Raw genomic sequence first — 12,914 nt, forward strand, 5'->3', positions numbered from 1 at the left:
TGATCCAAATAGGATCTAAAAATGGAACTAAATGACTTGTTTCCGTACAGTCCAAACTTACAGGATGTTCGTTGATCTCTGAGAGCTGCCAGCCTGGTTCAGGTGCAGCTTGAAACTGATGGTGCTTTTGAGTTGCACATGAGGCATTTTCCAGTCCCAACAGCCCTCTGTACTCCTTAAACTGACCTCGATGACCTTAGCAGTTCTGGGATTCTATTTCAGATCCAATCTGGTCAACGTAAAGGCAGTTTTAGTCGGAAAGAGGTTTAGTTTTTGTCACAGTCTTTTATTATTAATTCATTTATGGGCTGAGTGCATCGTTCGCCAGGCCCAGCATTTATTGCCCCATCTCTAATTATCCAGAGGGCAGTTAAGAGTCACCCACATTACTGTGGGTCTGGAGTCACATGTAGGCCAGACCAGGTAAGGATGGCAGTTTCCTTCCCTAAACACATTAGTGAACCTGATGGGATTTTTCCTGACATTTGACAATGGATTCATGGTCATCATTGGACTCTTAATTCCAGATTTTTGTTGAATACAAATTCCACCATCTGCTGTAACGAGATTTGAACCTGGGTCCCCGGAACATTACCTGGGTCTCTGGATTAGCAGTCCATCGCCTCCTCATTTATATCCCAATGGAAACATTAGTCAGTCCTTGTCAATTACTCCCACAGAGAGACATTATTGGTGAGTAAAAGGGTAAGGGGCCTGGTGCTGGGAGGCTATAGCAAACTGGAAGGATGTGATTAATTTTTCAAGACAGAACAAGAAATGGCACTTTCAAGTGAGCAGTACAATTTTAAATGGAATGCAACAACAGAGATTTGATGATAGTTAGATAAAGTGATAAGCTTCAGGTCTAGAAAAGCAAGGAAACAGTGCAGATAATGCCATTGTCAGAAAGGATTGTGATGAGAGAGCTGTACTATAGATAGTTCTTCTATAATGTGATGACTGTGTTCTTGCACAACCTCGCATGATAGAAAGAGTGCTTAAGTGTTGGTGATGTAATCGCGTTACAGCCAACACTTGTTTTAAAAGTACATGCTTAAGAAACAGCATCCCCAATTCATCAATCACATTACAGCGAATTTGTGTTAATGAAACGCGCGTTATAGCAGAACGACGTGTAATTCATGATAACACAGTGGCAGTGAAAAAAATGGAGAAGACAAATAGAGGATCAGAAACACAATCCAGATGTACTGAAACAGAGTAAACTCCAAAAAAAGAGAGGGAAAACTGCCCGATTGGCTAGTAACTGTAGATAAGCAGTTGTTGGTTATGGATGTTTAAGGTAATTGCCCTCCAGAGACTGAATGGTGGTTTCTGTCTTAATCATTTCTGAAAAAAAGCACTGTTTAGATAAAGGTTCAATTTCAGGGCCAATGTGATGCGATGATTGTAGGCTGTATGTATTCCTAAGGCAGATGGTTTATGTCAACAGCTTTCAGCCAGTCACGACAACTGAGCTACTGACTGTACACTGGCAGCCTGCACTTGTAAACCTCACAATACACAGTCCAACATGTGAGTCTGCAATTGGACAATATCTGCTGGATCATCTCGAGTGTGTGAAGAATTATGTCAATACCAATTTAAGGTGGTCAATTGGGCTCACAGTGCAGTGTAGTGTGTGTACTGGAGAGCAATTCTGAACAAATATGTGTCAATTTTCCTGATTTAAAATTTAAACAATGCCTGACAGTTAACTGTCAATCATCATTAACGGGTGCATTCCTCACGGTAATGTGCCTACCAATCAGGTTCCATTTGCCAAACTTTGTGGGGATTGCCACCTTGCTGCAATGGAGTGGATTGAGTGTTCCATTGATCCAGAGACTGCTGCCATCAGGTGTTCTCAATTCTCCTGACGGTAAGGTCAGAGAGGAGGAACCAGACAAAACATAATCCTAAACAAGTCCTCAATGGTGATCTGGAAAGAAGCTGCTCATGTGAGATCAGTGGCCATGGCAGAGAGAGAATGGAGAGAGAACTTTAACCAACTCCTAATCCACGGTACAACCATCAACCAGGATCATAGTTGAGGAAATCCCCCAATTCCCCATCAAAGATAATGTTGGACTCCTGAGACAAAATGGACTGTGGGAACTGCTGAGGAATCTCCCTCCTTTCCAACACTGGGAAGATCATCACCCAAATCCTTGCTTAGGCAGCTTCTCCCATCCTCAGAGGAAACCCTTTCGGAAAGCCTGTGTGGCTTTGACCCAGCCCTAAAACTATGGGCATGATTTTCAACGCTTGGCAACTCCAAGAGAAAGTGAGGTCTGCAGATGCCACCCTGTGGCTCAACACTTCAACTCCCCCTCCCACTCCACAAAGACATGCAGGTCTTTGGACTCCTCCATCACCAGACCACAACAACACGACGGTTGGAGGAAGAGCGCCTCATCTTCCGCCTAGGAACCCTCCAACCACAAGGGATGAACTCGGATTTCACCAGTTTCCTCATTTCCCCTCCCCCCACCTTGTCTCAGTCAAATCCATCGAACTCAGCACCGCCTTCCTAAACTGCAATCTTCTTCCTGACCTCTCCGCCCCCACCCCAGTCTGACCTATCACCCTCACCTTGACCTCTTTCCACCTATCGCATTTCCGACGCCTCTCCCCCAAGTCCCTCCTCCCTACCTTTTATCTTAGCCTGCTGGACAAACTTTCCTCATTCCTGAAGAAGGGCTTATGCCCGAAACGTCGATTCTCCTGTTCCCTGGATGCTGCCTGACCTGCTGCGCTTTTCCAGCAACACATTTTCAACTCCAAGAGAAATACCAGAAACAACACCAGCAACTCTCAATGGCGACCTGACCAAGGCTTTTGACTCAGTCAGTTGGGAAGTGCAATGTAAGATCCTGTCAAAGGCTAGCTGTCTTGTGAAATTCATCAACATCCTTTGTCTGCTCCGTGACGCGATGTTGGTGACGATCCTCACTGATAATATTCAGACTCCTCTGGGGTCAAATAGGGATGTGTCGTTCCCCTACCGTTTGCTCCACCTTCATTACCACCTTTCTTCATCTTGTTTGAACAAGCTTCCCAGTGGTGAGGACGGATGGAAAACTTTCCAACCTCAACCAACTAAAATCCAAGGAGAATGTGACACTGACCTCACTTGTAGAACTTCAGTATGTGATGACAGTATCGTCTCTAGAAGAGAATCTTCAATCAATGCCTTTGTAGAAGCGTACAGTAGAATTGGTGTCAGCTTTAATATTCTGAAGACTGAATTCCTTTACCAACCTGCCCCAAGTCTAGTTGTACTACATCCATCCATTAAGATCAATGAAGGAATCCTCCCAAATGTGGAGCATTTTCCCCTACCTGGGAAGCTACCTCTCTTCGAAGGCTGACATTGATGTGGAGATTCAGCATTGCCTCCAGTCTGTGAGCATTGCCTTTGAATATCTAAGGATGAGAAAATTCTATGACCGTGACAACCGTGCTCATACCAGGATCCTTGTGGATAAGGCAGTCATCCTTCTGACTCTCCTGCATGGCTGTGAAACTTGGACTACATATAGACACCAACGCAAGGCCCTTGTGAAGTACCGTCGATGCTGTTTGAGATGGATTCTCCGCATCAGCGGGAGGACAGGTATACTAACATCAGTGTCCTTATAGCAGCTAACAGCAGCAGCTTCAAGGCCACAATCATTCAAAACCAATTCAGCTGGGCTGGACACCTGTTTAAGGTGCCTGAGTTCTGATGGCCAAAGCAAATCTTCAGCTTTTCAAGGAAGGCACCTGAACAAGAGGAGAACAAAGCAAGTGTTTCTAAGACTCTGTGGTGGCTTCCCTCAAGAAATGCATCATAGACATTAATGTACAGGATACCCTCGTTCAGAAGAAACTGACTTGGAGGAAACTCCTGTATGAAGGAATGCCATTCTTTGAGAATACCAGTTGGCAAGAGGAAGTACGGAAATGGAATTGGAGAAAAGCATGCCAATGGCCTCGAGGGCAAAGACCAATTCAAACTCCTGAATACACCGGCTGAATGTACGGCCGAAATTGTGGCTCTATGAGCAGCTCATCAGATGCACATACCACAGAGCCCATGACAGAGTAGGCAGCATCCGAGGAGCAGGAAAATTGATGTCTCGGACATGAGCCCTTCATCAGGAATGAGGCTTGTGGGCCAAGGGGGCTGAGAGATGAATGGGAGGGGGGTGGGGTTGGGGTGAAGGTAGCTGGGAAAGCGATAGGTGGACGAAGGTGAGGGCGAAGGTGACAGGTCGGGGGGAAGCGATGGATAGGTCAGGAAGACGATGCCGAATTGGAGGCTTGGAACTGGGATAATGTGGGGGACAGGAAATGAGGAAGCTGTGTAAATCCACACTGATCCCGTGTGGTTACAGTGTCCCAAGGCGGAATATGAGGTGTTCTTCCTCCAGGCATCGGGTGGTAATGGTTTGGTGGTGGAGGAGGCCCAGGACCTGCATGTCCTTGAGTGGAAGGGGATGTTGAAGTGTTCAGCCATGGGGCGGTGGGGTTGGTGGGTGCGGGTATCCCAGAGATGTTCTCTGAAACAATCCACAAGAAGGCATCCTGTCTCATTGGTGTAGAGGAAACTCTCCTGGTCACCTACAGCCCCAGGTTAATGCTCTGGGAAAGTGGGTTTGAATCCCACCATAGCAGATGCTGAAATGTGAACCCAGTAAAAATCTAGAATTAATGGTAGCCATGTAACCACTGTTGATTGTCACAAATACCCAATCTGGTTCACTAATGTTCTTTGGGGAAGGAAACCTGTTTTTACCTGCTACCCAAGACCCACAGCAACGAAGGTGGTTTTTAAATGCCCTCTGGGCAATTAGGGATGGACAATAAATGCTGGCCTGGCCATTAATGTCCATGTCCCACGAACAAATACAAAATCTCAGAAAGATTAATCGGTCATTTTCACACTATTGTTTGCTGTGAGTGTTGTAGTACAGTGGCTGGAAAGTGCTTTGGTTTGTTTGATGGTTGTGAAATGTGCGATATAAATGCAACTCGTACTGTCTTTTTATTGTACCTACAGTGCACGGCAGTGACAATTACAAACTGGAGGGTTGCTTTGAGACCTGTCCCTCCGTGCGCACAAACACAAAGAACTAAATCAATCTATCCAATGACTTTATTTTTGTGTAAAAAAAAGATTTTATTTTGTTAATCAGATAATTTGAAACTGGTTTTACACCCTTCTCCTCCCTCCCTCCCACCCACCCATTCAGTCCCTGTATAAATTAAACACTTAGTAAACTCTCTCATTTTCGTATTTCACTCATGTTTCCACCAGGGACAGTCTGTCACTGAGCCACTTTTCAATCAGTTCAAACATTTCCTCAGTGACCTCTGTCAGCTCCTTGTGAAGTTGATGGAAAGATCCCTCAAAGACCTGGAAGAAATACAGAAAGCAGAGACAGTGAAAGCTTGCCTTTGTTGTCATTATTTTAAATTTATTCTTTCAGGGGATGTGAACATAATTGTCTCCATCAACATGTGCTGCCCAACCCTAATAGCCCTAAGCAAGTTGGGGGATAAGGCACATCTTTGAGGTTCTGTTGTTCTTGTGCTGTAGGGAGTCAGTCAGGGAGGAAATTCCAGGATTTGGACGCAGTGACAGTGAAGGAACAGCGATATATTTCCAAGTCAGGATGGGGAGTGGCTTGGAGGGGAACTTGCAGGGGGTGGTGTTCCTGCTTCCCTTGTCTTTCTGGATGGAAGTGTGTGAAGGACTGCTTTATCAGCAAGTGTGTGGAGGACTGCATACTGAGGAAGTCAATCCGGGTGTTCCCGAACAGGAAACCCTGGATGGATCAGGATGTACAGAACCTGCTAACAACCAGGTGTGAGAGGCCTTCAGATCAGGAGACCAACTCAAATATAAGGAATCCAAGTAAGACCTTCACAGAGCCATTAAGACAGCCAAGGACCAATACCGATCCAAACTAGAGACCCAGACAGACACCTGGCAACTATAGCAAGGACTGAGTGACATCACAGGTTCTAAAAAGAGGCAGTGCAAGATAGCAGACAATGACACATCCCTGCTCCTTCTCTGCTCATTTTGAGCAGAATTTCGGCGGAGGGGTAACACCTATTCTGACAAGTCCTGATGAACATATCCCAACAGTCACTGCATCAGAGGTCAGATCAGGTTTCCTTCGTTTGAATCCAAGGAAAGTGATGGGACCAGATGGAGTACCAGGCCGTGCACTCAGAGCATGCGCAGATCAAATGGCAGAGGTCTTCTCAGACATCTTCAACCTCTCCTTGCAGCAGGTCATGTCCCTGCCTGTTTCAAGAGGGCCAATATCATCCCTGTGTCTAAGAAGGTTCATGCAGCATGTCTTAATGACTACTGCCCAGTGGCCCTAGCTTCAGTGGTCATGAAGTGCTTTGAAAGGCTGGTCATGGCATTAACCAACTCCAGCCTCCCCAGTACCGTTGACCCACTCCAATTTGCCCATCGGACCAACAGATCCATTCAGATGCCATATCACTTGCCCTTCACTCCTCCCTAGAACATCAACTGAATCCATGTACCAGCTGTCGAGGAAAGGCTGCCATCATTCTCAAAGATCCATCCCACCCTGGCAATGCTTTCCTACAAACTTTACCATCGGGGAGAAGGTACAGAAGTCTGAACAGATACACCAGCTGGTTTTGAAACAGTTTCTACCCTATTGCTGTTAGAATACTGAATGGACTCACAAATTCTCGGTATTCACCTGTACCTGTGTTTTTTATTTTTGCTGCTGTTTACCTATTATTTACTATCTATGTTATTGAACTCTGTGATCTGTCTGTATTGCTCACAAGACAAAGCTTTTCACTGTGCCTTGGTACACGTGACAATAAATTAAATACAAGTGGTCCTGGGTTTGGAAGGTGCTGTCGGAGGAGCCTTGTTGAGTTGTTGCAGTTTACCTTGTGGGTAGTACACACTGCTACTACTCTGCATGGGTGCCAGACAAAGTGAATGCTTAAGGTGAGTGGAATCATGGGCCCAGAAACATCTCATTGGTGAGTCTGATTAAATATTTAGAGTCGTAGAGTCATAGAGCTGTACAGCATGGAAACACACCCTTTGGTCCAGCTCGTCCATGCCGACCAGATATCCTAAAAAATCAAGTCCCATTTGCCAGCACTTGTCCCATATCCCTCTAAACCTTTCCTATTCATATATCCATCCAGGTGTCTTTAAAATGTTGCAATTGTACCAGCCTCCACCACTTCCTCTGGCAGCTCATTCCATACACGTACCACTCTCTACATGAAACAGTTGTCCCTTAGTTCCCTTTTATATCTTTTCCCTCTCACCCTAAACCTATGCCCTCTAGTTCTGGACTCCCCCCACCCCAGAGTAAAGACCTTGTCTATTCACCCTATCCAAACCCCTTAGGATTTTATAAACCTCTATATGGTCACTCCTCAGCCTCTGATGCTCCAGGGAAAATAGTCCCAGCTTATTCTACCTCTCCCTTTAGCTCGAACCTTCCAACCCTGGTAACATTCTTGTGAATCTTTTCTGAACCCTTTCAAGTTTCACAATATCCTTCCGATAGCAGGGAGACCAGAACTGCAAGGTGGACAAGCAAGAAGCTGGAAGAGCACAGCAATCAGACAGCACCAGGAGTTGCCGAAGTCAACGTTTCGGGTGTAAACCTTCTTCAGGACTGGGGTGGGTGTAGGGGGAGCAGCAACTAAAAAGAGAGTGTGATGTTGAATTTTGGGTTGGGAGTGGTGAGGTGGGGATTGGTGAAGACAGGCAGAGGGTATGACCTGGTTGGTCGATGGGAGGAATGGATCCAGTTGGTAGCTGAAAGGAAGCATCGATCATAGGAATAGAAAGGAGAACGAGGGGCTGAGAAGGGAATCGGGGGCTGGGAAGGGAGTCAGGGCTGGGAAGGGGAATCAGGGGCTGGGAAGGGAGTCAGGGCTGGGAAGGGGAATCAGGGGCTGGGAAGGGAGTCAGGGTATGGGAACGGAGGTTATTTGAAATTAGGAAACTCAATGTTGAATTCTCCGGGCTGTAGGCTGCCCAGTCGGAAGATGAGGTGTTGTCTCCCCACCCAAAACCCTCCCCATCCCCCCTCCCCTTTATCTGCAGCTCCCCTTATATGCACTCCCCAGTCCTGAAGAAGGGTTACACCCGAAACGTTGACTTCTCCACTTCCTGATGCTACCTAACTTGCTGTGTTCTTCCATCCTCCTGCCTGTCTACCTTGGATTCTGGCATCTGCAGATTTTTTTGTCTCAGACTAGTATTGAACGCAGTATTCCAAAAGTGGCCTAACCAACATCCTGTACAGCCACAACAGGACCTCCCAACTCCTGTACTCAATGCACTGACCAATGAAGGCAAGCATATCAAATGCCTTCTTCACTGTCTGTCGACATAGGGCTCCACTTTCAAAGAGGGCAAAGGTTGAGATTCTGAAGGGAGATTACAGAGAGTTAGGCAGGAATTTAAAAAGGAGGTCCTCGGGTGTAGTAATATCTGGATTACTCCTGGTGCTAAGACCTAGTGAGGGTCAGAAAAGGAGGATAGAGCAGATGAATGTATGGCTGAGGAGCTGGTGTTTGGGAGAAGGATTCACATTTTTGGATCGTTGGAATCTCTTTTGCAGTAGAAGTGACTTGTACAAGAAGGACAGTTGTTGTGAAAATTGAAAGGGTTCAGAAAAGATTTACAAAGATGTTGCCAGTGTTGGAGGATTTGAGCTATAAGGAGAGTTTGAATTAGCTAAGGGTGTTTTCCCTGGAGCATTGGAGGCTGAGGGGTGACCTTTTAGAGGTTTATGAGGGGCATGGATAGGATAAATAGACAAAGTCTTTTCCCTGGGGTGGGGGAGTCGAGAAGTAAAGGGCATAGGTTTAGGGTGACAGGGTAAAGAAAGAAAAGGGACCTAAGGAATAACTTTTTCAAGCAGAGAGTGGTACGTGTATGGAATGAGCTGCCTGAGGATGTGGTGGAGGCTGGTACAATTGTAACATTTAAAAGGCATCTGGATGGGTATATGAATAGGAAGGGTTTGGAGGGATATGGGCCGGGTGCTGGCAGGTGGGACTAGATTGGGTTGGGATATCTAGTCGGCATGGACGGGTTGGACCGAAGGGTCTCTTTCCATGCTGTACATCTCTATGACTCAATGACAGATTGCACCTAAATTGGAAGGGGACTAATGTACTGGCAGGGAGATTTGCTAGGGCTGCTCGGGAGGATTTAAACTAGTAAGGCGCGGAGCGGGGATTGTTGGGGGGGAGGTGGGAGCCAGGGAGATAATGAGGAAAGAGATCAATCCGAGACTGGTACAGTTGAGAATAAAGGTGAATCAAACAGTCAGGGCAGGCAGGGACAAAGCAGACAAAACAAGGTAGGACTGATAAATTAAACCACATTTATTTAAATGCACGTGGCCTAACAGGGAAGGCAGATGAACTCAGAGCATGGTTAGGAACATGGGACTGGGATATCAGCAATTACTGAAACATGGCTCAGGAATGGGCAGGACTGGCAGCTTAATGTTCCAGGATACAAATGCTACAGGAAGGATAGAAAGGGAGGCAAGAGAGGAGGGGGATTGGTATTTTTGATAAGGGGTAGCATAACAGCTGTGCTGAGGGAGGATATTCCCAGAAATACATCCAAGGAAGTTATTTGGGTGGAACTGAGAAATAAGAAAGGGATGAGCACCTTATTGGGATTGTATTATAGACCCCCTACTAATCAGAGGGAAATTGAGAAACAAACTTGTAAGGAGATCCCAGTTATCTGTAAGAATAATAGGGTGGTTATGGTAGGGGATTGTAACTTTCCAAACATAGACTGGGATAGCCATAATGTTAAGGGTTTCGATGGAGAGGAATTTGTTAAGTGTGTACAAGACAATTTTCTGATTCAGTATGTGGAAGTACCTACTAGAGAAGGTGCAAACCTTGACCTACTCTTGGGAAATAAGGCAGGGCAGGTGACTGAGGTGGCAGTGGGAGAGCACTTTGGGGCCAGTGACCATAATTCTATTAGATTTAAAATAGTGATGGAAAAGGATAGACCAGATCTAAAAGTTGAAGTTCTAAATTGGAGAAAGGCCAATTTTGACGGTATTAAGCAAGAACTTTCAAAAGTTTATTGGGGGCAGATGTTCCCAGGTAAAGCGATGGCTGGAAAATGGGAAGCCTTCTGAAATGAGATAACGAGAGTCCAGAGAAAGTATATTCCTGTCAAGGTGAAAGGGAAGGCTGGTAGGTATAGGGAATGCTGGATGACTAAAGAAATTGAGGGTTATGTTAAGAAAAAGAAGGAAGCATATGTCAGGTACAGACAGGACAGATCGAGAGAATCCTTAGAAGAGTACAAAGAAAGTAGGAGTATACTTTAGAGGGAAATCAGGAGGGCAAAACGGGGACATGAGATAGCTTTGGCAAATAGACTTAAGGAAAATCCAAAGGGTTTTTACAAATATATTAAGGACAAAAGGGTAACTAGGGAGAGAATAGGGCCCCTCAAAGATCAGCAAGGAGGCCTTTGTGTGGAGCCGCAGGAGATGGGGGAGATGCTAAATGAGTATTTTGCATCAGTGTTTACTGTGGAAAAGGACATAGAAGATATAGACTGTCGGGAAATAGATGGTGACATCTTGAAAAATGTCCATATTACAGAGGAGGAAGTGCTGGATGTCTTGAAATACATAAAAGTGGATAAAACCCCAGGACCTGATCAGGTGTACCCAAGAACTCTGTGGGAAGCTAGAGAAGTGATTGCTGGGCCTCTTACTGAGATATTTGTATCAATAGTCACGGGTGAGGTGCCGGAAGACTGGAGGTTGGCTAACGTAGTGCCATTGTTTAAGAAAGGTGGTAAGGACAAGCCAGGGAACTATAGACCAGTGAGCCTGACATCAGTGGTGGGCAAGTTGTTGGAGCGAATCCTGAGGGACAGGATGTACATGTATTTGGAAAGGCAAGGACTGATTAGGGATAGTCAACATGGCTTTGTGTGTGGGAAATCATGTCTCACAAATTTGATTGAGTTTTTTGAAGAAGTAACAAAGAGGATTGATGAGAGCAGAATGGCAGACATGATCTATATGGACTTCAGTAAGGCATTCGACAAGTTTCCCGATGGGAGACTGGTTAGCAAGGTTAGATTTCATGGAATAAGGGAGAACTAGCCATTTGGATATAGAACTCACTCAAAGGTAGAAGACAGAGGGAAGTGGTAGAGGGTTGTTTTTCAGACTGGAGGCCTGTGACCAGTGGAGTGCCACAAGGATCGGTGCTGGGTCCACTACTTTTCATCATTTATATAAATGATTTGGATGTGAGCTTAAGAGGTACAGTTAGTAAGTTTGCAGATGACACCAAAATTGGAGATGTAGTGGACAGCAAAGAAGGTTACCTCAGATTACAATGGGATCTTGATCAGATGGGCCAATGGGCTGAGGAGTGGCAGATGGAGTTTAATTTAGATAACTGCGAGGTGCTGAATTTTGGGAAAACAAATCTTAGCAGAACTTATATACCTAATGGTAAGACCCTAGGGAGTGTTGCTAAACAAAGAGACCTTGGAATGCAAGTTCATAGCTCCTTGAAAGTAGAGTCGCAAGTGGATAGGATACTGAAGAAGGTGTTTGGTATGCTTTCCTTTATTGCTCAGAGTATTGAGTACAGGAGTTGGGAGGTCATGTTGCGGCTGTACAGGACATTGGTTAGGCCACTTCTGGAATATTGCATGCAATTCTGGTCTCCATCCTATCGGAAAGATGTTGTGAAACTTGAAAGGGTTCAGAAAAGATTTACAAGGATGTTGCTAGGGTTGGAGGATTTGAGCTACAGGGAGAGGCTGAACAGACTGGGGCTGTTTTCCCTGGAGCGTCAGAGGCTGAGGGGTGACCTTATAGAGGTTTACAAAATTATGAGGGGCATGGATAGGATAAATAGACAAAGTCTCTTTCCTGGGGTAGGGGAGTCCAGAACTAGAGGATATAGGTTTAGGGTGAGAGGAGAAAGATATAAAAGAGACGTGAGGGCAACCTTTTCATGCAGAGGGTGGTGCAAGTGTGGAATAGGCTGCCATAGGAAGTGGGCAGAAGTGGGTCATGCAGATGCTGGTGATTAGAGTCAAGATTAAAGCACAACAGACCAGGCAGCATCCGAGGAGCAGGAAAATCGCGTTTCAGGCAAAAGCCCTTCATAGCCAGAGGAAGTGGTGCAGGCTGGTACAATTGCAACATTTAAAAGGCATCTGGATGGGTATATGAATAGGAAGGGTTTGGAGGGATATTGGCCAAGTGATGGCACGTGGGACTAGATTGGGTTGGGATATCTGGTCGGCATGGACGGGTTGGACCGAAGGGTCTATTTCCGTGCTGTACATCTCTATGACTCTCTATAACAATGAACCTGCACTCCAAGGTCTCTTTATTCAGGAACACTCCCCAGGACCTCATCATTAATTGTGTAAGTCCTGCTAAGATTTGCCTTTCCAAAATGCAGCACCTCACATTTATCTAAATTAAACGCCATCTGCCACTCCTCGGACCATTGGCCTATCTGATCTACAGCTGGAAATGTGTTGCTGGAAAAGCGCAGCAGGTCAGGCAGCATCCAGGGAACAGGAGAATCGACGTTTCGGGCATAAGCCCTTCTTCAGGATCTACAGTCACAAAAGTAAAAGAGGGATCTGCATTTCACTGGTGCCTTCTGTCATCTCCGGATTGTGGTGGGAGAGAAGATGAAGTTCCTGCTATCTCAGTGGAAAAGCTGGGCCTGGAGAAAGCTCCCCTCCCACACCAGCTTTACATTGGGGGAGGAAATTGGACCGATCGCACACAGTGAGCTGCCCGAGGCTGGAATCGAACCCGGGTCCCAGGTGCTGTGAGGCAGTCCTGTTTACCATC

General features: G+C 45.9%; 1 protein-coding gene across 3 annotated transcripts in view; it reads right to left on the bottom strand.

Annotated features, from left to right (window-relative positions):
* Window positions 1–5,236: 5,236 nt before the first annotated feature.
* The window catches only part of mgll (monoglyceride lipase), a 103,068-nt gene continuing 95,390 nt past the window's right edge, over window positions 5,237–12,914 (bottom strand). For all 3 annotated transcript variants that reach the window (XM_043707591.2, XM_043707593.2, XM_043707596.2), the window contains one exon: window positions 5,237–5,404. In XM_043707591.2, the coding sequence (XP_043563526.1) occupies window positions 5,291–5,404 (114 nt within the window). In that variant the 3' untranslated portion in view covers window positions 5,237–5,290. The remainder of the gene's footprint in view (window positions 5,405–12,914) is intronic.

This window comes from Chiloscyllium plagiosum, unplaced genomic scaffold (genome assembly GCF_037043375.1).
Source record: "Chiloscyllium plagiosum isolate Xiang-an unplaced genomic scaffold, Cpla_swu_hap1 HiC_scaffold_14, whole genome shotgun sequence".
Taxonomy (NCBI): domain Eukaryota; kingdom Metazoa; phylum Chordata; class Chondrichthyes; order Orectolobiformes; family Hemiscylliidae; genus Chiloscyllium; species Chiloscyllium plagiosum.